Raw genomic sequence first — 23,600 nt, 5'->3', positions numbered from 1 at the left:
CAGGAGAGGCTTTTGAACACTTCTAGCTCGATATTCTCTCTGCCCTCACTTGGGCACACAGGCATCTTGTTTAAGCGGAATGTCTTCAAAGACAATACCCCTCTGTCTACAGAAGGAACTTTCTTTATTATTACTTCCTCAGTGGATATTTAAAGTTGAGGCAGAAGTTAAGTGCCTGATGTGATTAGTCCTCTTCTTCCTTTTAGTCATTGAGCATGACCACTTTCTGGATAAATATAAATTACAAATGCACAGGCTCTCTGAAACTTTTTTAATTCCTCCAGAGCAACTCCAGACATGAGTTCAGATGCAGAGATGGCAATCTTTGGAGAAGCTGCTCCCTATTTACGGAAGCCTGAGAAGGAGAGAATTGAAGCCCAGAATCGCCCATTTGATGCTAAGGCAGCCTGTTTTGTAGTGGATGAAAAGCAAATGTATGTGAAAGGTACCATACAGAGTAGAGAAGGTGGCAAAGTCACAGTTAAAACACATGATGATACAGTAAGTGATACCAAATGTTACTTATACATGATCACCCAGTTCAAGAAGTTCCCTGGCTCAGATTTTTTCTCCTGTTGTTGCCTTCTGGTTTTGTCAGACCGTGACTGTGAAGGACGATGAAGTCTTTCCCATGAATCCTCCAAAATTTGATAAAATCGAGGACATGGCCATGATGACCCACCTCCACGAACCCGCTGTGCTGTACAACCTCAAAGAGCGTTATGCAGCCTGGATGATCTACGTAAGTACCAGCAGCATCTTCCTTTGGGCAGCTGGAAGGAACTGCTCTGCCAGGCTAAGTGGAAGCCAACGTGCTGTCTCCCTTCCTCGCAGACCTACTCGGGTCTCTTCTGTGTCACTGTCAACCCCTACAAGTGGCTGCCGGTGTACAACCCAGAGGTGGTGGCTGGCTACCGAGGCAAGAAGCGCCAGGAGGCCCCTCCACACATCTTCTCCATCTCTGACAACGCCTATCAGTTCATGTTGACTGGTGAGTCATTTGGCAAAAATGGGAAACCCTGATATTCGCAGGGCCAGCTGCTTGGTCAAGGAACACTTGACAGTTCAGACATCTTAGGTGCTGTTCTACTCAGTGGCAACAGCTCCCGTAGTCCTATGGCACAACTCGAGATTAGACTGCCTGTGGCATCTTAATGACCTCTGTGCTGTCAGTTAATAAAGGAAAGGCAGTAGGTAGATATATGGCTTTGTGCCCACTGTCCTAGTAAGGAATGTAAAGGAACAGTAAAGAAAGAATACAGCAGAGAATCTGATCCCAATTAAACTAGGTTTACGCCAAGGTCTACACATAAAAGAAAGCAAACAGTAAGTGGGAAGCCTTATAAAGAACCACAGCTTGGAATTAAATTTTGGGCTGCTCCATCCCTCTGTGCACAAAAAAATCCACATACGGACTAATACAGAGTTTACCTCACCTGGTTACAAAGTGATAAATACTATTACAATATAGTTCTTTCCCTTGAAGTCAGTTAGTTATGTCTGAGGAACAGAAGCCCTCCACATCTCATTTGAACAGTTCTTTCTGTGACTTCTTTTTCAGATCGTAACAATCAGTCAATCCTTATCACGTGAGTATATTTTGGTATGTGTGACAAAGCTGACAGAGAAGTAAAAATGTTTCCTGTTTCCCGTAGCAATTAATATTTTCTTTTCAACAGTGGAGAATCCGGTGCCGGGAAGACTGTGAATACAAAGCGTGTCATCCAGTACTTTGCAACAATTGCAGTTACTGGTGAGAAGAAGAAAGACCAACAGCCTGGCAAAATGCAGGTAGGTCATTGGCTTCCCCTTCTACTGTTTGCCCAAGACCGCACTTGCAGCGCAGAAGCTATCAATGGGTATTTTGGGGTTGCAGGACTATCAAAAGGCAGCAAGTGTAGCACAACTGAGGAGACAGTCAGGGCGCAGAGTCCAAGCACACCTAAGCTCTTTTACCCCTGCTACCTGGCCTCCATCCCTCTGAACACTAGTGGAACTCTACTTAAAAAAAAACATTTTCTTGCTGTAGCAAAGGCCCAAACCTCAGTTTTGCTCCAGTCTACATTTACACAAGGGACGTCTTCACCAGGGAGTGGAAGATAATGTAAGACAGCAGCTTTCATTGTGCTGGCTGCCTGTCTGCGTACCTGTCTGTGTAACTGTCTGTCCATTAGCATCCTATGAGATCAGCCACACCCAGAGCACCGGAGCGGCTGCATGTGTAGCAATAGCAGTTGGTTCTCACTTGGCACATGATTGTGTCATTCCTATTCCTTGGTGCATTCCCATTGACAGGGAAAGTACAGGAACTCTCGACTCCAGAGTGGCTGAGAGTCATTTCAGTTGCATCATTTAGTAGTTTCCACTGGCTTGTTCTCCTGCCTGTGGTCAACATAACAGTCCTGAGGGGCAGCATAAGAAAAGAGACAGATCTGGGACAGCTGGGACCACCTGTCTGACAGTTAGAAAGGAACCTCAAAGAAGATCTTTCCAGGGAAGAAAGCACATGCCCTGATGCCCTTTTCTGCTGAGCAGCCCAGCTGCTGCAATCTGAGCCTACTGGTGCATTTGCAAGGGGTGGGCTTCATTCCCTAGCAGAGAACAACCAACAAACATCCATGTGGCACAAGTGTGTGTCACCACAGTCTGTGAGATGGTATGTGCATCAAAGTGGGTGACACGTGTCAGCGTGTTATTTGGGTACCCAAGGGCACAGCAGGACCTAAGGAGATTCCAAGGCTGAATATTCTTTTTGCGCTCAGGGGCAGGTGTCTGTGATTGATGGATTGTTATGGTCAAGGCAAGTTCATCACAAACACTCGTTCCATCAGCACCATTTCAGAATCTCTTGGGCTTAGCTTCCACCAGCTGCTTACTATGCCAGGACTGATCTCAGAAAAACTTTAAGACAGCTGAGAGACATACTGACTATGTTTGATATAAGGAATATCACCTGGCTCTCAGATGGACAACAGCCTGTTTTGCCTTCTTCCAAGTTTATTCACAGAATACTCTATTTTTTTAGTATTCACAATCTCTGTAACAGTAGTACGTGCTACTTCATAAGAACATTAAATAAAACACTCAAGTTATAGTTCTGTCTAGCCCAGCATCCTATCTCAGATGCAGGCTGAAATCAGATGCCAGGTAAGAGTATGTGAATAAGGGAAACATGTAACAGCATTTCCCCAGAATACTTTCTCAGCCTCCAGCACTTTGTCATGCAGCCTGTAGACAAGGACTCCGGAACGAACTTGTGTAAAGAAATGCCATGTCTTCTTCCATGCTGCTCTCCAGGCATAATGCTCCCTTGTGAGTTCCCCAGTCACAGCTATGCACAAAAAAGAGGTTTGGTGATGGTATAGTCAGCTGCACTGACACACACATCTCTTCTCTTAAGGAACTTCATTTAGAAAGACAAAAGATATATGTGAGAGGGCATTAATCTAGGGATTTGGGATTTTTTTTTTTAATTACATAGAGCTTCATATGCTACTGTGTTGCCTTAATTTTATAGGGTCCATCTTCATGATGGACTAATAAAAACTAATTTAAAACCATTGTGCCATCTGCAGACAGTGTTGGGAATGGCGCTCCCTCTCTATTACAAGAGGCTGAATTGAATGTTACCTACAAAGATGCAGCAAGTGAAGCTGTGCCTCTCATCTATGAAAGACAGGGATGGAGAGCAGCCCTGCCAAGAAGGATTGGGGGTACAGGTGGAGGAAAAGCTGGACGTGAGCCGGCAACACGCTCGCAGCCCAGAAGGGCAACCATATCCTGGGCTGCACCCAAAGCAGTGTGGCCAGCAGTGCGAGGGAGGGGATTCTGTCCCTCTGCCCCGCTCTGGGGAGACCCCCCTGCAGTGCTGCGTCCAGCTCTGGAGCCCTCGGCACAGGAGAGACATGGACCTGTTGGAACGGAGCCAGAGGAGGCCACAAAAATGATCAGAGGGTTGGAACAGTTCTCCTATGAGGACAGGCTGAGAGAGTTGGGGTTGTTCAGCCTGAGGAAGATAAGAGAACAGGGAGACCTTATTGCAGCCTGCCAGTACTTAAAGGGGGCCTATAAGAAAGATGGGGACAGACTTTTTAGCCAGGCCTGTAGTGATAGGACAGGGGTGATGGTTTTAAACTAAAAGACGGTAGATTTAGACTGGATATAAGGAAGAAATTATTCACAATAAGGGTAGTAAGATACTGGAAGATGTTGCCAAGAGAAGTGGTAGATGCTCCATCCCTGGGAACATTCCAGGTCAGGTTGGACGGGGCTCTGAGCAACCTGCTCGAGTTGACGATGTCCCTGCTCATGGCAGGGGGGCTGGACTAGGTGACCTTTAATGGTCCCTTCCAACCCTAACTATTCTATGATTCTATGATACACTACATAAGATAGCAGGTGCAAGAAGGAAACAAAGTATAGATCTGCCTTTCAGCACTCTTCCTTTTGAAACTAATGGCAATATTCATGAGTGATGGCTGAAGAGTGCTTAAAAACTCTGCTAAATTTTAGATTAAAATAACATATGAGGGTGTAAAAATGATCTGTTTGTAATACCTCCTTTGCAATACTTGTTATTAAACAGTAGTGAGGTTTGTTAAAAAGCTTTTTCTCCTGTAACTAGGGAACTCTGGAGGATCAGATCATCCAGGCCAACCCGCTGCTGGAGGCCTTTGGCAATGCCAAGACTGTGAGGAATGACAACTCTTCACGCTTTGTGAGTTCATTTCAGATTTTTTGGAATGCAGACATCTAATATGTCTCATTTATTGATCGTTATAACCAATGGTTTGATCTGTACTGCTTGATAGGGAAAATTCATCCGGATTCACTTTGGAACAACTGGCAAGCTGGCCTCTGCGGATATCGAAACCTGTGAGTTGGAGCAAGTCAGTGCATGAGAATTCGTGCATTTATGATGTCAAGTTTACCAGGAGGCTAACAGCATCTCTCTTTCGGTTAGATCTTCTGGAGAAATCCAGAGTGACTTTCCAGCTGGCCAGTGAAAGGAGCTATCATATTTTTTACCAGATAATGTCCAACAAGAAGCCGGAGCTCATTGGTGAGTGCCAGTGGTGCTGGGACTGGCTCAGTGAGTGGTTTCTCCTTCCACTGTGACCTGCCCCAGTGCCACCAAAGGTGCCCTGTATACCTGCAGATCTCCTCCTTATCTCCACCAACCCCTACGACTTCCCCTACGTGAGCCAAGGAGAAGTCACTGTTGCCAGTATTGATGACGGCGAGGAGCTGCTGGCCACAGATGTGAGTACAGCAGAGCACCCGTGGGGCAGCCCTTGCAGTCAGACCAGCTGCAGCCACGGAAGCTTGGCTGGCCCAGGGCTGCCAAGCGCCAGACAGTGCGGCACACACTTGGTGCGGGCAGCAATGGGAATCCCCAGCTTCCCATCGCAGCACACGTGTCCATTAACAGCACCTTGTGCTTCAACCCTTGGGCTTCTCTGACCTTCCCTGACTTGCCTCTGCAGAACGCTGTGGACATCCTGGGTTTCAGCCCCGATGAGAAAGTGGGGATGTACAAGCTGACGGGAGCCGTCATGCATTACGGGAACATGAAGTTCAAACAGAAGCAGCGGGAGGAGCAGGCAGAGCCAGACAGCACAGAAGGTAGCATTGACTGCAGAGTTTGCTTGTGAACTGAACCAGGAGACAAGTTAGCAACCTCATCTCATAAAGTGCCCAACATTTTGACTATGATTTTCCCTTCCAGAAACTAAACTTTTTAAGGTTTTTGCAAGTTCCACAAAGTCAATGATTTAATTTATACTCTGCAAGGAAACAGAGATGTAAAGATGAAGCATTGCTGCAGCCCTCCATGTGTGGAACTGGAGCGCGCTGCAGCTGAGACACTGCTTGTGTTAGGGAGAAAACATTCTCCATGGGCCTGAAGAGGCGCTTCCCTTGATAAAAGGTGCATGTGAGTAGCACCAAAAGTAGGCTCCTTGCAACAGAAACATCCTAGAGGACCTGGACACCTTACTCTGTCTCTTTTGAACTCATTTGCTGTCTCTAATCCTAGTGGCTGACAAAGCTGGATACCTGATGGGTCTCAATTCTGCCGATCTGCTGAAGGCTTTATGCTATCCCAGGGTGAAAGTTGGGAATGAATATGTAACTAAAGGACAAAATGTCCAACAGGTACATAGACAGCTGATCAGCTTCTCATTTGTTCAGACAGTTCTTTCAACTTTAAAGCTAACTCAACTTTCATTACTGCCATGGCTGTGTTTCTTACAGGTGTACAATTCAGTGGGTGCATTGGCTAAATCAGTCTATGAGAAGATGTTCCTATGGATGGTTATTCGAATCAACCAACAGCTGGATACAAAGCAGCCCAGACAGCATTTCATTGGTGTCCTGGACATTGCTGGCTTTGAAATTTTTGATGTGAGTTACAGTAGGTATGCTTGCCCATTGATGACTTTTCCAAACTAACTGGCATTTTTTTTACATTTTGAATTTGCAGTTCAACAGCTTGGAGCAGCTGTGCATCAACTTCACCAATGAGAAGCTGCAACAGTTTTTCAACCACCACATGTTTGTGCTGGAACAGGAGGAATACAAGAAGGAAGGAATTGAATGGGAGTTCATTGATTTTGGGATGGACCTGGCTGCCTGCATTGAGCTTATTGAGAAGGTAGAAGAAATCTATTCTTTTGAGAGCACATTTCTTGTGTAGTCATTTATTTTAGTCCAGTCATTCTTAATAAATTGATACATTACTGTTGAATCACCCTGTCACATAAGAAGAGGCAGTTTCTAAAACCAAAGCTTTTGAAATGACAGGCTGCCTCTGCACAAACAATGATTTCCTGAACAACACGGCTGGGCTGGAAGGGAGAGGGGGTACATGATGTTAATTTGGTGCCTTTAACAAGACTGCCTTTAACAGTACGGCGAACCTCAAGTCCTAATCCTTGCAGTAACGGATAGAATTAAGTTCTTGATTCTAGCAACACAACACTTCTGGCCCATCTGTCACTGCCCACTGCTACTCTATTGGGGATCTTACCCTCACTACTACATTACAAACCAGCGTGCAATGGTTGTGCACAGCACTTACTTACACATTACATGCAAATCCAATATGCACATACCCAAACATCTTCCTTCTCAGGAGCATACAGGTATCTGCTCCCATCACTATCATTCATGCCTAGTGCCCAATGACTGATTCAGCCATCTCACATGCATGGTCGCTACTTAATATAAACCCATGGGTTATGCCTTTGCCCACAAGCCTCACATTTCTTGCTGACCACCCATGCTTCCCACCACATAGCAGCATCTACAGGCAGCGCTACCATTCACAGCTAGTGCCTGTTGCCTATTTCAATATTTAGTACCCAAAGTCCACATTTACTGTTCAGCGTCAACACGTTTTGTGTCCCATAACTATGCAATACAAAGTGTTAGAGCCAGAGGAATCAGAACACCTGTGCTGATCTAACACTGTAGTCTCTTTTGTAATGACAGGAAAGAAGTAGACACTTCTAGGATGCAAATCATCTCCTTATAAAGTATGTTCTGTTAGTGATTCTTTATAATGCTTCCATTACAAAAGAGCAATCTGGACAGCTAACTTAGATCTAGATTCTGTTTTATAGATACCTACAGTTAGGCAAGATGAATGCTAACCCAGAGCTCTCACACATCAACCACACCTAGAGAGCAAAATGTTCATTCAAAACACGGCATTCCTGCCCAACATCAACCTGCTGCTCTGGAGGATCCCTGATTGTAGCTCTGGCAGCTATCTAGCTAAAATCAGATGTAAGCATCTAATGGCATCTTATTACATTTTTTTTAAAAAAAGGTTCATACAAAGAAGGAAATCCTCGAATTCTCTCTAGGCAAATGAATTGCAGGTCATGTCAGTGTTTCCAGCAAAATCAGAAAACATCATCTGCACTATCAGAAGATACCTACTCTAGCTCAGATGAAAGATCTGATGTCACTGAGAATGTGCCTACATATCTGTATGGAAATACTTCCAATTTTACATTGAGACAAATTAAAAGTCTACGGGTATGCTGAAGTGCCAGATTATTGCCATTTACACTCCATATAAGGTGAAGAAAATCTGATCCATCATGCACATTCACTGGAGACAGAACAGGAGTTCTTATATATTAGTTATCTATCATGTTCCTGAGGAGCCATCAAATTAAGTTCAAGCTGACAATTGCAACTTGATGGTTTGTAACAAACATACACAACAGCATCAGTCCCACAAACAGGACACTGGAACCTACTTCCTAACAATGTAGGGTAAAGATGGTTGAAACAACTTATTATAATACATATATATAGACTTTCATTCAAAGATGCATGTAAAGAGTATTGTCAAGTTGCTATGTTCATGGGGAGTAGCTTGAGCAACACAGACTAATTATAGTTTGCCTGATTATTATAGTAACTAGTGACATATTAAGAACTTGTGCAATACAAATTATGGTCACTGAAACAAGCCGCAAATCACATGCAAGGTGACATTTTATTTACTTTTCCTCTCCCTACTTTCTTCACTCATTCATACTTCTCCCAGCCCATGGGCATTTTCTCCATCCTGGAAGAGGAGTGCATGTTCCCCAAGGCAACTGACACCTCTTTCAAGAACAAGCTTTATGACCAGCATCTGGGCAAGTCCAACAACTTCCAGAAGCCCAAGCCTGTCAAAGGCAAGGCTGAGGCCCACTTTTCACTGATGCACTATGCTGGCACGGTGGAGTACAACATCTCTGGCTGGCTTGACAAGAACAAGGATCCCTTGAACGAAACTGTTGTGGGGCTGTACCAGAAATCATCCTTGAAGCTTCTGTCCTTCCTTTTCTCTAACTATGCTGGTGCAGAAACAAGTAAGTGCTTTTTCAATTTTGATCAATAAGGCAAGAATTAACTAAAGTCTTTTCTCCTCTCTGTGGTATACTCTAGACTCTCTATCATCCCCTAATGTGACTTTGTTCTAGTGTACACCCAGATATGCCAAAACTAAGATACCAACATGCAGAACTGCTGAAAACACCACATTCATGTGGTGCAGAGAAGTAAATCTCTGCAAGTCCAAAACAAAGTGACAGGAGGTGTATGTTTCCTGACTGTGTTGCAAATCATGTGCATGCTTAGTCATCCTCTAGACAGGTGCAAATATACACGCAAAGTGCGAGCACTTTATAGTCTTTGGGGGCAGAGTTTTGTTTCTTGGGTTAACTGGAAGAACTAAAAGGAGACCATGGAACTATTTCATATCCAGCTGAGCAGTTCTAGTGTTGCAAGAGAAAATGAAGGTGACAGAATATAATTTAGAAGTCTTCTAAGGGCATCAGAGAGCAGTTCAATCTCTTGCCTTTTTAGTGACTGAAGACCATCAAGTTGGACAGTTAATAGGTCTGCCTTACCAAAAATGGCCACACAGATTTCTACAAAAAAGCCAATGTTCTGGCAGCCTGGATGCTGGGCAAAAAGAAGAGGTAGTATACAGTAGTAGTCAACTCAGACATCAGGCATATGGACAGCAGGGTTTGAGGCTCAAGAGAGTACTGCATAGGGACTTTCCTGCAGTTCAGTCTGGCTGACATAACAACGTGTCTGAGCAAGCTCCTAGGAAATACTGGGGATGAGCCAGCTCTGGTCCTTGCAGGTATCATCAATGTAAGGAAGGCGAGAAGAAAAGGTTGTGGGGATAAAATTTTGGATAAGGTGTGAAGTTCAGAGCACAAAGACTCCATTTAAGTCACAATTTAATTGGCATCAACAATGCAGCGAATCTGAAAAGGCCCTAAGCTGCTTGGACTTGTATTCCTGAGACTGTAATTCGTTTCCTGCCTTGGGGCTGCCGTAACTTGGAATAGATCCTTATTCTTCAGCTGGAACATTGGATTAGGATATTTTTCTAAAGAAGACTTCACTGCACTGATAAATGAATGTCCATGGATGAGCCACATTCTTGTGGCCTTTCACCTAATTAAATAAAAAATGGGGCTATGTCTATAGCAAAGTAAAAGCAACGTGACTAGTAGCACAGAGAACACTGTTATGAAACTTATGTCAGGCCACGGTGTTCCATACCACCAAAACCATATACATTATGATGCAATCTAAGTTATGCATCAAGACAAAATATACCATCCACTGATGAACCACCAGAGAGCAGCAGTTCACTAAAACTCTCATGCAGCAGTAATTTTTAAAATTAAAGATTAATTATTTTATTGGCCCATGACCAAAGAAAGGAAGGTGAGGCCTACAAAACATACTGCTTACTCTAACTGTTCAACTCCTATCTGCTTCTTCCAAGGTGATAGTGGTGGTGGCAAGAAAGGTGCAAAGAAGAAGGGAGGCTCTTTCCAGACAGTGTCTGCTGTGTTCAGGGTATGTGAATTTCCCTTTAAATGAGCCATGCTTCCACAAAAATGATCTGAGGGCTGGAACACCTCTCCTATGAAGAAAAGCTGAGAGAGTTGGGCTTGTTCGTCCTGGGGAAGAGAAGGCTCCAGCGACACCTTACTGCATCCTTTCAATATATAAAAAGGGTTTATCAGAAAGATGAAGAAAGTCTTTTTACCAGGGCCTGTAGTGACAGGAAAAGAGGCAATGGTTTTAAACTGAAAGAGGGTAGGTTTAGGTTGGAAATAAGGAAGAAATTTTTTTAGTATGAGGCTGGTGAGACACTGGAAAAAGTTGCCCAGAGAAGTTGTGAATGCCCAGTCATTGGAAGTGTTCATGGTCAGGTTGGATGGGACTTGGAGCAACCAGATCTAGTAAAAGAAATCCTTGCCCATAGCAGTGTTGGACTCAATCTTCAAAGGCCCCTTCCAATCCAAACCATTCTGTGATTCTATAACTCTTTGACATTTGAATAAGAAAGCAAAAGCTTTGTAGCTCAAACAAAACCCATGTTCTGTTCTATCACAGGAAAATCTAAACAAGTTGATGACTAATCTGAGAAGTACTCATCCTCACTTTGTGCGTTGCCTGATTCCTAATGAGACCAAGACACCTGGTAAGTCCATCATTATACTTTAAAGACAGGAGACTGATGGGACTTGGCCTGCTTATCTTCCATGCCAACTTCTTCCAGAACATCTCCCTTTGCATGTGAAGTTCTTGTGGGGGTTGGCCTGCCGGACTGTGCCCACATAAACTTTGTATTGCTTATCGTGACTGTAAAATTTTGAGCATTACACGGTCCACAGAATTTACCCATCTTTGCTTGATGTATGTACAGAGCTGAAGATTATAAAGATAGGATTGATTACAGCTGATGAAATTGTCTGTTGGGGGTAACAGCATTAGCAAATCCCTAACAAACCCCTGTGTCCTTAAAGTTCAGCCCAAGACCACTTACCAGTTTGTAAATATTCAGTGTTAGGATCTGATTCTCTGAGCTGAAGGACTGTCAAAGAAATCATATATAGTTTGTAGAATTCTGTGTACAAGCTGCTGTGTGCTGCTAGCAGTTGGAAAGCATTTTGATATAAAGTTATTTTTTTAAAATTTATTTAATTAAATATTAAACTCTCACAAGGAGTTTAGTCTCTGAGAATAGTCAAGTTTGGGGGTATTTTCATGTGGCCATTAAATTAAAGTACCTGGGGAGACACTTGCCTGTGTGGGTTTTAAGAGTCTGATTGTTATGAGGTCTGATACTGGTAAGAATGATAAGGCAAGTAGTGGTAGAATGTAGCAGATACAACAGAAGTACCAGGAGACAGGAGCTTAGCATCTGTATAATCTGCTCAGGAAACAAAAGACCAATTTCAGAACGTTTCTTACCTTTCTTGTTTATGTCTCTCTGTATAACCGTGAAGACCACAAGCAGGATTTAAGCAGCACACATTTGTATGTCATTCACATTTCAGCTATTCATCTAAACTCACTTTATATTCAGTGGAGAGAAGCTGACATTTTAAGGCGTGACTCATCTGGCCCCTTTTATACATCTATCTTAGGATGAGATGAATCACATCCTAAAAGTCAGCTCCACTGACTATAAATGAAGCCCAAATGGAAATGTCCACACTTCATATACTAAAGTGAAGAAAGAGGAATCCCACCAGGGTCTTGACAGTCGAGGAGTAAGGGGAGAGTCAAGGAAGCCTACTAAAATAGAAAACCATATTTGAATGAATGATTTTGCCAGATTCGGCTGTCATTTTAATGTTCAGTTCATTGTTTTGACAGAGGTGACTCAGAGGGAATCTTGACTTTTGCCATTTAAGAAAAAGTAGTACTGTGTGAGCTAAATTAAGGATGGTGAAGTGAAGGAAGAGAAAGTGGACATCTTCTGATTTTTAGCTGGTTTTAGGTGGCTTATACTTGACTTTTCTAATAATTCCTTTGGGTACACCTTTATCGATTACACTGAAAAGATAAAATTAAGGGTGTGGACCGTTATGTACTAATTAATGTCTCTAGCAGCTGATGGAAATTTCTGCATCACAGTGATTCCATGAGGGTTTTATTCTGCCAGTTGTACTTTGTTTATAATACTTGGGAATAGAAATACGGTTACAGTATTTCTATTACAGAATAGAAATACTTAGAAATACAGTTGATTATTATATCCAATAGATATTTTAGGAGGAGAAAGATAATTCTTCCAATTTTAATCAACTGCCCTCTACAGGAAGACTGAGAGCTTTAAGCAAGCTGCTTACCCACTCCTGTGTTGGAATCTATCTAGTTGTCAAATCTAATCAAATTTGAGTATAGTCAATTCTTGCATGGCAGATCCAAAGTAAAATCTAACATAACATGAAGAGCTGATTGTCTAGACGGTACTGCACTCTACATTATACCACCTCTACCTACATCCAATGAGGATGCTGATGCTGTTGAGGATTTTTCAGCTGGTCTCCTAAAGCACTCTTCTGCCATTTTTTAGTAATGTGGCCTTATGCGTTTTGGGCATTGGTGATTCACAAGCACTGCCAGCCCTAACATTCTTAGTAAAGCTCAGCTCACTGAAGCAGCTCTCTGCAACTTGTATGAATTGAAGGCATGTTCTGTCTTCACTTCCTGCATCTTTAATCAAGAACTCCTTGAATTTTATCAAAAAAAAGGTGGTCATTAGGAATGCTAATACATATGGAGATTCTTTGGAAGAAAAGGAGAGTCATGATGGATGTATTTTGTTTAAGGTGAAATGGATCATTACTTGGTGATGCATCAGCTGCGGTGCAATGGGGTTCTAGAAGGCATCCGGATTTGCAGGAAGGGGTTTCCAAGCAGAATCCTTTATGCGGACTTTAAGCAACGGTAGGTCTTCAGTTATTACTGTCTGTTAAAATAAAGCTTCAATAAACCTCAGGTGACAAGTCTGGTGACATCATGGAGAGACACCTTCTGAATCAGACTAGATTAGTGGCATTTGAGGGAACCCAGTCATTAATATCGCCTTAGGTCACTCCAGTCTTTCCCTCTTTGATCAGACCAGAGATTTCTTTATTCATCAGAACCAGTATCATTGCTAAACTGTAATCAATTCCCAATGATTCAAAGAGATGCAAAATGCTTGTAGTGTAATTAAGTGGCATATACTGCTCTTTGTAAGTGTCCCAGAGTACAGATACAAAAAGCAAAACAAGTCAGCGCAGCTTCCTTGCAGTAAACTGACTAAGCATTCAAAAATCCAAGGCTTTGCTAGTGCTCTAGTCTGTCACTAGTCTGCATCCTATGCCTTGTTTTCCTCATCCTTAAAATGGAGACAATTAAACTGTTCATGTGAGCTCGGTTGCTATAAAGTGCTGAATCAGAACTGGGTGCTGTTACAATTAAATGTAACAGTAGCATCTTCCATGCTGAACTGCTGTGAAAAGGACCCAAGACCTCTCTGAAAATGCCCTGCAACCTGATGGTCAGTAAGGCATTAGCTGGTCTCAGTTGTCAAATCATAACTTGATGTGACAAGTGAAGGAATCTATCCATAATGGCCATGGTCCAGACCCATAAAGTGCTTTATAGTTCAAAGGAAATGTGCTGAATTTCAGGAGGAACTACAATGGAAACCCAAAATAGAGAATAAATTCACTGCACCATTATCACTGTCTTGATTTTACATATTCTCTTCCAAGGTAGACTTGAGAACAAGAAGGGCTCCGGTGTACAGTCACACATCTTCATTGATGTATCTGAAGAAACCCCTTTAGAAAGATAAGGTGGTGCTGTCCATGACACAGGCTTACCTTAGTCATTGTTACCTTGTAAAATGCTAAGACTGCTGTAAGCATTTACAGAATAATATCATGCCATTTTCAGTCCAAACTCAAGGATTCAGTGGTATAACTTGTAGAGACTGTGAGCTGTGCAAGATCTGTATTCCCGTTGGAATATAGCTCATTTTTGTTAGTAGTTTTAATTCATGTTCAACTTTAATTTGAGTAGCATTCCTCTGATCAATGAAAGATGAGAAGAGGTTGACATGTTCTCCTGTTTTTCCTAATTCCTGGACTGCAGACACTCTTAAGAATGCACATTATTTTTGTATGAAACAACATACTGTGTTGTTACACAGCCAACAGCTTCCTCTGAAGAGTAGATGTGACCCCTTGACACCACATTCTGTTCAGCCAAGACTGACTAGATTTCAGTTGGCGTATTCAGCTGCTTTCAGATAGCTCAGCTTCCATATATTTTACAACAGACAATGGATCCTATTTTCTTCACCCTGTTTGCAACCAATCCTTGCAACCTGTCTTACCACAGGTACAAGATTCTTAATGCCTCAGCCATTCCAGAAGGCCAATTCATTGACAGCAAAAAGGCTTCAGAAAAGCTTCTTTCTTCCATTGATGTTGACCACAACCAATACAGATTTGGCCACACCAAGGTAAAGTCCTTGTGGAAGAGTGCATATAATTAATGGCAAACAATTTTGTATTTCTTCCATATGAAATCAGCCTTCAGAATGATTAGAAATGACATACACCACTAGCAAGAAGGAGTACAGAAAAGTTGTCTGGTTTAGGGAGTATATGTGAGGGGTAGCACTGTCAGCCCTGGGAACACCACACTACAAGAATGACCTAGCATGGCTCCAACTAGAACTAGTGACCCCCCCTTCCTGTGTCAGTTGAACTCATTTATATCAGTGCATTTAGACAGGCTCGGACAAGTTTGGAAAGTCAGCCTTTTCAGGGGATTTAAGCACACAGAAGTCTACCTTCCTTATTCAAAGTAGCATTAGGTGGGGCATTGATTCTCTGATCAGCACAACTAAGGCAGTACTATCTCTGGACAAAAAAACAATTGCCTACATTACTGAGCAGACAGCACCATGTATGTTTCTCAAGCTATCTTTAAGCCAGTTTACAGAGCAAATCTTGAGCCTGACATAGAAGGGTAGAGACCAGTGAAGAGTTATAATAGTATACACTACTAACATACTACTACTAAAGTACTAGGCTGAAAGTTAGCTCTTTGTTTTAATAACTACTGATGAACTAGATCTTCCAAAACTTAGGCTGGAGCAGGCATCAAATAACACTGCAATAATGGGATTAGATCATACATAGAGTGACTTGTCATGAATCACAAGAACACTGAGGATATGAATACTTACACAACATTTCTCTAGCTGTTAAACCTTTACTCTGTAGGCATTTTTCCAAAACTGCTTTATACTACCCTGTATCAGATGCCAATGGTTGTGTATCTGCCTAAGCCTCAAGCTATTTGACCCTCTTTTATGTTCTAGGTGTTCTTCAAGGCAGGACTCCTGGGACTCCTAGAAGAGATGAGAGATGAGAAGCTCGTGAGCCTCATCACTCATACACAAGCTATGTGCAGAGGGTACTTCATGAGAACTGAATTTAAAAAGATGAATGAAAGAAGGTAATATAGTAAAATACTAACAATGATATTGTGTCAGACCAAAAGTCAAGCAATGCAGTATACTGTCTCAGGCAAAAAACTGTCCTCAGGAAAGACCCTTAGAAAGAGTAGGGGAAACAGAGCAAGCACAAACTAATAGTTTCCTTGTTATAGCCTCCCAAATTCTGGCAATGGCTATTTAGCAATTGGACCATGCAGCTGGACTGTGACATTTAGTATTTAACAGTGAACCTTCTCTCCAAGAACGCACTTACCACTCTAAAACTTTAAAGGACCCTGTGATGGAAAAAGCCAACTGAACAAGTGCTAAGGTTTCTCTGTTTTGAACATGTTGTCTGATAATTTCATTGGATCACATTGGTTTTGTAAGGAATGGCATAACATCACTCTCTGATCTCCTTCTCTTTAATTTTCTTTCATGGCTCCATCATCTCAGATGAACAATTCTAGCTTGTACAGAGAAGATTCTTCATACTTTCAACCATCCCAGATACCCTTCCCATTTCAGGTCTCTCCCTTTGAGATGGGATGACTCATGCAAAATTTAGAGTCTAAGAGTGGCAGCACTGAGTGAGCCAAGCAAACTTTCTCAAATGTTGTTGACAAGTGAAAGCTTTGGGGAAGCAAGGATTGCATAAATGTATAGGATGCTCTGCCAACCAACTGCTTTTATTTGTAATACTCTGTGGTATATATTTAGCTCAGGGACTTCCTGAGCCAGGGACAGTTTCTAAGAATTCCATAACTCTTCCTGGATTTCTCTGCAAGGAATTATCTAATCTCCCCTTGAACAATGGGCATCAACAACATCCTTTTTATTCAATACCGTAAAATACTTAATTTTTGTTTTCAGTTTCTGTCTTAATAGTTTCTAATATAGTATTTGCTACTTTGAGTGACCAAAAAACATCAAGCTGCTGTTTCCACAATTGACAGTAACTCCCAGTTATGTAATCTCAGCAGCAGTACTTCAAGGATGTTTTCTCTCTGGTATTCACCTGAGCACCTGCACTTTTTTGAGACTGAGGAAAGTCTCAGAGATTACCAGGCAACATGCCAGAGAAGTTTTTCTGTTTTGGAGTATTTGTCCCTCTTATATCCAGACATAGTTATTGTTCATGCTACTGAACCAGCCATTCTGCAATCAAGGGCCTAGAAATGACTCTTTAATAAAAGCAAGGAAGGTGAGGAAGAAAAGTCCCACAAAAAAGTTCCTTGAGGAAAATGCTGATGCTATATGGCCAATAATCAGAGTCTGTTTCCAACCCAAATCTCACCAGCCTCATAAACTGTGTTTTCAGAGAATCCATTTATATCATCCAATACAATATTAGAGCATTCATGAATGTCAAGCACTGGCCCTGGATGAAGCTGTACTTCAAGATGAAGCCCTTGCTGAAGAGTGCAGAATCTGAGAAGGAGATAGCCAACATGAAGGAGGAGTTTGAGAAAACCAAGGAAGAACTTGCAAAGTCTGAGGGAAAAAGAAAAGAGCTGGAGGAGAAAATGGTGACCCTGTTGCAAGAGAAAAATGACCTGCAGCTTCAGGTTCAATCTGTGAGTAACCTCCATTTTCAGATTCACCCCACTTCCTCTTATTGTGCTGCTCTTTCCCTTCTCTTTTCCATTGTCCTTTATAAACAGACATGTAACAGGGCTAGATTCTCCACTGCTTTTTATCTGGTCTTGTCATTTACACCCAAGCAAAGTGAGTACAAAGCACATATAAAACATTGCCACCAGTAGGAATACAGGAAATTCTGACTGGGCTCCTATGTAAACCCACTTCACTATTAAGCAATCACCAGTGGAAGAATCAGATGTTCCACAGTGTATACAATGTGCTCCTAACAATGGTATCTGATTTTGGATGAAATACAGGCTGTTCCCGCATCTGCTGACCATTATAATATGGAGCCAGGGCAGGGATGCTTTTCTGTCAAAGACTGAAACTACGGAACAAAGACTAATGCTTTTCTCTAGAATACTGCTGAGCAGAGACTGAAATTGCACAAGACAGGAACACTGTCAGGTAGTAAGATACTACATGGCCAAGGCCAGCCTGGTGTAAGTCGACCTGTCACTTGTTTCCATGTGCTATCGAACCAGTTGTGTTTTGACAAGAGCCCTGTATTGTTTCAAGTCCCGAGGCTGTAATTGTGCATGTCAAAGATCAGATTCATTACCTGAATTCTTCTTCAGAACTTCAACTTAACCTCACCCAGTTTTTTCTTTGTACCCTTCTTGGTACTTGCTGTTCTGTTCTCCAGAACACACCTAGTTCACAAGAATCTGGGTCTTTGCTTTAAACCCTTCATGGATGGTAAGGAAAAAAAACCCAAGAATCATAGAATCTTTGGGTTGGAAGGGACCTTTTAAGGCCATCTAGTCCAACCCACCTGCGATGAGCAGGGACATCTTCCACTAGATCAGGTTTCTCAGAGCCCCGTCCAACCTGACCTGGAATGTCTCCAGGGATGGGACCTCTATCACCTCCCTGGGCAACCTGGGCCAGGGTTTCACCACCCTCATTGTCAAAAATTTCTTCCTTATATCTAGCCTAAATCTACCCCCTTTTAGTGTAAAACCATCAGCCCTTGTCCTATCACTACAGGCTCGGCTAAAAAGTCTGTCCCCATCTTTCTTATAGGCCCCCTTTAAGTACTGGAAGTCTGCAGTAAGTTCTGCCCAGAGCCTTCTCTTCTCCAGGCTGAACAACCCCAACTCTTTCATCCTGTCCTCACAGGAGAGATGTTCCAACCCTCTGATCATTTTTGTGGCCCCCTCTGGCCCCGCTCCAACAGGTCCATGTCTTTCCTGAGGGCTCCAGAGCTGGATGCAGTGTTCCAGGTGGGGTCTCACCAGAGCAGAGTATTGGGGGAGAATCACTTCCCTCGACCTGCTGGCCATGCTTCTTTGGATGTGGCCCAGGATATGGTTGGCCTTCTGGGCTGCGAGCATGTTGCCGGCTCACATCCAGCTTTTCCTCCACCAGTACCCCCAAGTCCTTCTCGGCAGGGCTGCTTTCAACCCCTGCATCCCTCAGCCTGTACTGATACTGGGGGTTGGCCTGATCCAGGGGCAGCACCCTGCACTTGGCCTTGTTGAACCTCATGAGATTCACATGGGCCCATTCCTTGAGATTGTCCAGGTCCCTCTGGATGGTATCCTGTCTCTTAGGCGTGTCAACAGCACCACTCAGCTTGGTGTCATCTGCAAACTTGCTGAAGGTGCACTCAATCCCACTGTCTATATCATTGATGAAGTTATTAAAGAGTACTGGTCCCAGTATTGACCCTGTACATTCAGTCGTTGACCACTACCCTTTGGGTGCAACCATCCAACCAATTCGTCATCCACCCAACAGTCCACGTATCAAATCTAATCTCTCCAATTTAGAGAGAAGGCTGTTGTGGGAGATGTTATGTCAAAGGCTAAGGCCAGAAGTCCAGATAGATGACATCCATAGCTCCTCCCTTGTCCACTGATGTGGTCACTCCACCATAGAAGGCCACTAGGTTGGTCAGGCAGGACTTGCCCTTGGTGAAGCCATGCTGGCTATCTTGAATCATCTCCCTGTGAGGTTTAACTAGGTTAACTAACTTTGAGGTTAGGATGCCTTTCAAAGCACTCAGATTTTAGATTTTGGAACATAAAAGAACTCCTAATGTACGGTCATTGCCGTTCAAGTGTGTTGTCTGACTCTTTCTTGACTCCCAGTTTCTCATTGTTTCAGTACTGGAAGAGTCCTTCCTGTATTCTTGCTAAGTCTCATTTTTCTGGGGGAATTTCTATCAACCCTGCTTGAAAGATTCCTCAAGCACCATCTTCTCCAAGTTTGTGCTCAGAAGATGCACACTCAGTAGCCATGGCTTTCAGTGCACTATGGGTTTCATTCAGAGTCTGAGAGAGAATTAAACATACCATCTTCTGTTACTGCAGTGATGGCTTTCAGCCATAACTATTCTGGGAGGTAACAGACACTTCTTCTGGTATTCTGTCTAGAATACCTCATATCATTAATTTAGACAAAATTTTATCTCTTAATCATGTGTCTCAAAATGTTCATTATAGTAAAAGTTGCAGGCTACCATTTAGGTCAAGCTTGACGCTGTCTTGGCTGAGAGACAGGTTAGAGAATGATGGGAGCAAAGTTAGCCTCATGTGAATAAAGTGGGAGAAAAAGTTTGGGGACAGACAGTCTGACCTATGTCATTAAAGTTGGAGGACCTTACTGAAGATAAAATAATCCACCATGCTTTCATGCTTCCATGAAATCCAGTTTCCTACCCACCTCTTTATCTCATTGATTCCTTGCAGGCTCCTTGTTATGACTGAACCCTTTGAGTCTGTTGCATGGTATTGTAGTCAAACCATCTGAACAGCTGAAAGGAGGTGTTTCTACCATGGGATTATGGTCCACTTTCCTAGCCATGATTGAGCAGGACAATTTCCTCATGATTGAATTGTATGTATTACTGTGATTTGCACAGGAAATTCTGCCCTCAGTTGTGTAATCAATTTCCTGGAGATGGTGCTTGAACAACGTATGGTGCCTTTTCTCATTTTTATAATAAATATAACATGCCTTCAACATGTTCTGACAGGAGAGTGAAAATCTAGCTGATGCTGAAGAGAGATGTGAAGGACTCATCAAAAGTAAAATTCAACTAGAAAGTAAAATTAAAGAACTAAGTGAAAGAATGGAGGATGAAGAGGAGATGAATGCTGAACTGACAGCAAAGAAGAGGAAACTTGAAGACGAGTGCTCTGAGCTGAAGAAAGATATTGATGATCTTGAACTGACTCTGGCCAAAGTGGAAAAGGAGAAGCATGCAACAGAGAATAAGGTAACAGAGGAATCAGACAGTTTTCCCAGACATTTTTCAGTTTTGTAGAAAGTTTGGTCATTCCTAAGTGCTCTGAATGGAAGTGATACTTGCCCAAGGCATAGGAGAGATGTATTGCACATAATCACCTGTGACAATTTTTTGTTATAACTTCATCTTAGGAAAAATATATTTTCTGTGACAGTTAAAAAGAGTTAAGAGCTTGTTATGGTACTTGACAGAGAGTTTCCATATTTAGCTATTTGGAACCGTAAGGAACCAGTATATTTGTGTCTCCTGTGGATAATGGAGGACTAGTATGCTTGAGTAGTGCAGCACAGAACAGTTATGCTGGTCTTTTCTCACATGCATTGAGGAAAACTGATTTTGAAGATGTCAAATGTTTTCTTATAATTCTTTTATATTTAAGAAGCCCAGGTCTCAGCTAGGATGGACATCCTTTCATTCCATTGACTTGATGATATGATGAGAGATATTCCTGACAGAATTGTAAGGTTCAGACTGTCATTGTAGCAAGGAGAGTCTATATCAGGTGGTCATTAACTCATTTATCTCCCAGTAAAAGCACAGGTCTCTTCACATATATCTTAGCAATCAATGTGAAGAGATAGAATTGAAATATATATATGTTAGAATTCAAAAGCCACGTCTGTGGTAACAGTGTTCAGTCCTGCTGTGGAAACAATACTAGCAGAGATGTAATTACAACCTTCAGGTTCCCTTCGCTGCCATCACTGAGAACAATACCGGATCCTAAGTTTGCAATTTCAGGTGTGTTGGACATTTCTATACTGAAGCTTAGCGGAAATCTAGCTGGTGCTGGGTATTAGGATGAGAGGATGAGGGATTATCTTATCAGACATCAGGGCTCTATAGCTAAAGCACTTAGCAGAGTGGACTTTCCTTTTCCCTATTGTCAGGCTTTCCCATCTGAATGAGACAAATGGGAAGCAACAGTCAGGCAGGCTAATGCACAATGCCTGATATGTTTGAGATAAGGCAGCTGATGTGCAACGCTCCATTGAAGTACAAGGAATAAGTTTCCAAGATGAAGCTAGTAGAGGTGGTATGACCAGCAGCCCAGCTAGAAGCTCCGAACCTAAATTCTGATCACCTGTTCCAAGGGCATAAGGTCCTTTGTCATGTTATCGTGTTCCTTTCACTTTTATGGAAAACTTAACATATCTTTGGCTATGCTTGGCACTTGATCTTTTGGCACTTGACCTTTGGCACTTGATCTTGGCACTTGATCTTTTTAAAGAACCTCACTTGCTGAGAATTTGCAGCTGTTTGCCTAGAAAATATATCACATGCAGGAGATACATTTTTTGAGCAAGAGAGGCCTTTTGTAAATCCCACTGGGAAAAGCTTGCAGAGGCAAGTGAAGATCTAGCACATGTTCCACTATAGAATTCAGCAGGATAGGGCTGGTAGTCAAAAACAACTAAAGCAAGAATTCCTACCATTGCAGGACTAGAGAGGTGTGACCGTCAGACATGACACTTCTTGCTACCCTCATCATGAACACTATAGACCTGTGGAGAGCATTTTGATTACATCCATGCAAGATTTTGCAAGGGTGCACTCACTGTGTTCTCAGTTTGTCATTTCTCAAGGCACCCCCTCATAGTATGGATGCTGGCTGTCTAACAGGTTAAGAACCTTACTGAAGAGATGGCAGCTCTGGATGAAAATATTTCTAAACTCACTAAGGAGAAAAAGGCCCTCCAGGAAGCCCACCAGCAGACACTGGATGACTTGCAAGTTGAGGAAGACAAAGTCAGCACACTCACCAAAACCAAGACCAAACTGGAGCAGCAAGTAGATGATGTAAGAAGAAGTTTTTGCGTTGTTCATGTGGATGCTCTGACAAGTTGGAAGAGACTAGAAATCTGTAGTTGGGAGTATAAGCATCACCTAAAGCAGCCAAGCCAGGTCTAATAATTTCAGCTAATAAATCATGGCCAGTTGACAGGGTACTGTGGAATCCAGTCCATCTTTCATCTCTCCCTGCCTATTTAAACTATGTTCATCACTGGGTATTTCAGCACTGTAGACTTCTGTGCCCTGTTTTAACCAATTAGCTGGAGCAGTATAACTGTGGCAGTTTGAGTTTGCTGCAGAGTTATTTGTGGTCTCTTACTGTGCAGTGTGGATATATTCCAGGAAGTTATGAACACTAGGAATTCATCCATATTTAGCAGTCTATATGCTAGGAACTGCAGCCACTGGAAAATTTTAATTTCTTTATTTTTCAAAAACTTACATTTCAACTGTGCACAGCCAAGCTATCGACAGCTTAATATTTGAAAGCAAATCATAATGGCAGCTCTGATCTTCCTGTAAGAGTGTAGCACAGGTGGAGATGAGAAGTATATACAGGATCAGATTGCTTTCTCTATTCATCAATTTCCAACTCTAGTTAGGTTTTTAAATCAAGAATAGTTACTTTCGAAGTATAATTTGTGTGTTTCAGAGTATGTTTTATGTGTTTTAGCTTGAAGGATCTCTGGAACAAGAGAAGAAATTGCGAATGGACCTTGAGAGAGCAAAGAGAAAACTGGAGGGAGATCTGAAAATGTCTCAGGATTTCATCATGGATCTGGAAAATGATAAACAACAGATGGATGACAGGCTAAAAAAGTATTGCACTGACTTTTTATGCTCTGAATTGTACAATAGAGATTTCATCTTAACCGTATTGAATTTGCATTCTTGCTCTTTAACAGAAAGGATTTTGAAATTATCCAGTTGCAAAGTAAAATTGAAGATGAGCAGGCTCAAAGTTCTCAGCTACAAAAGAAAATTAAGGAGCTTCAGGTAAAGTCTAAGAGTGACTGATATTTTTAGTAGTGGAGCACAAGTTTCTTAGAATTAATTGATATTTATTCTTAGACT

General features: G+C 42.3%; 1 protein-coding gene across 1 annotated transcript in view; it reads left to right on the top strand.

Moving 5' to 3' along the window:
* Positions 1–297: 297 nt before the first annotated feature.
* Positions 298–23,600, top strand: part of LOC309411587 (myosin heavy chain, skeletal muscle, adult-like) — a gene marked incomplete at both ends in the record, with an annotated part of 35,802 nt that continues 12,499 nt past the window's right edge. The window contains 24 exons of the mRNA XM_082008259.1: positions 298–501; positions 599–742; positions 835–991; positions 1,562–1,589; positions 1,680–1,791; positions 4,625–4,717; positions 4,812–4,875; positions 4,964–5,062; positions 5,159–5,262; positions 5,487–5,625; positions 6,038–6,156; positions 6,256–6,405; positions 6,485–6,655; positions 8,567–8,876; positions 10,316–10,389; positions 10,933–11,020; positions 13,161–13,278; positions 14,725–14,848; positions 15,716–15,852; positions 17,154–17,409; positions 20,460–20,702; positions 22,356–22,532; positions 23,200–23,345; positions 23,432–23,522. Of these exons, the coding sequence (XP_081864385.1) occupies positions 298–501; positions 599–742; positions 835–991; positions 1,562–1,589; positions 1,680–1,791; positions 4,625–4,717; positions 4,812–4,875; positions 4,964–5,062; positions 5,159–5,262; positions 5,487–5,625; positions 6,038–6,156; positions 6,256–6,405; positions 6,485–6,655; positions 8,567–8,876; positions 10,316–10,389; positions 10,933–11,020; positions 13,161–13,278; positions 14,725–14,848; positions 15,716–15,852; positions 17,154–17,409; positions 20,460–20,702; positions 22,356–22,532; positions 23,200–23,345; positions 23,432–23,522 (3,348 nt within the window). The remainder of the gene's footprint in view (positions 502–598; positions 743–834; positions 992–1,561; positions 1,590–1,679; positions 1,792–4,624; positions 4,718–4,811; positions 4,876–4,963; positions 5,063–5,158; positions 5,263–5,486; positions 5,626–6,037; positions 6,157–6,255; positions 6,406–6,484; positions 6,656–8,566; positions 8,877–10,315; positions 10,390–10,932; positions 11,021–13,160; positions 13,279–14,724; positions 14,849–15,715; positions 15,853–17,153; positions 17,410–20,459; positions 20,703–22,355; positions 22,533–23,199; positions 23,346–23,431; positions 23,523–23,600) is intronic.

Source organism: Phaethon aethereus, assembly GCF_964289735.1.
Source record: "Phaethon aethereus genome assembly, chromosome: 18".
Taxonomy (NCBI): Eukaryota; Metazoa; Chordata; class Aves; order Phaethontiformes; family Phaethontidae; genus Phaethon; species Phaethon aethereus.
This window is presented reverse-complemented; position numbering and strand designations above follow the sequence as displayed.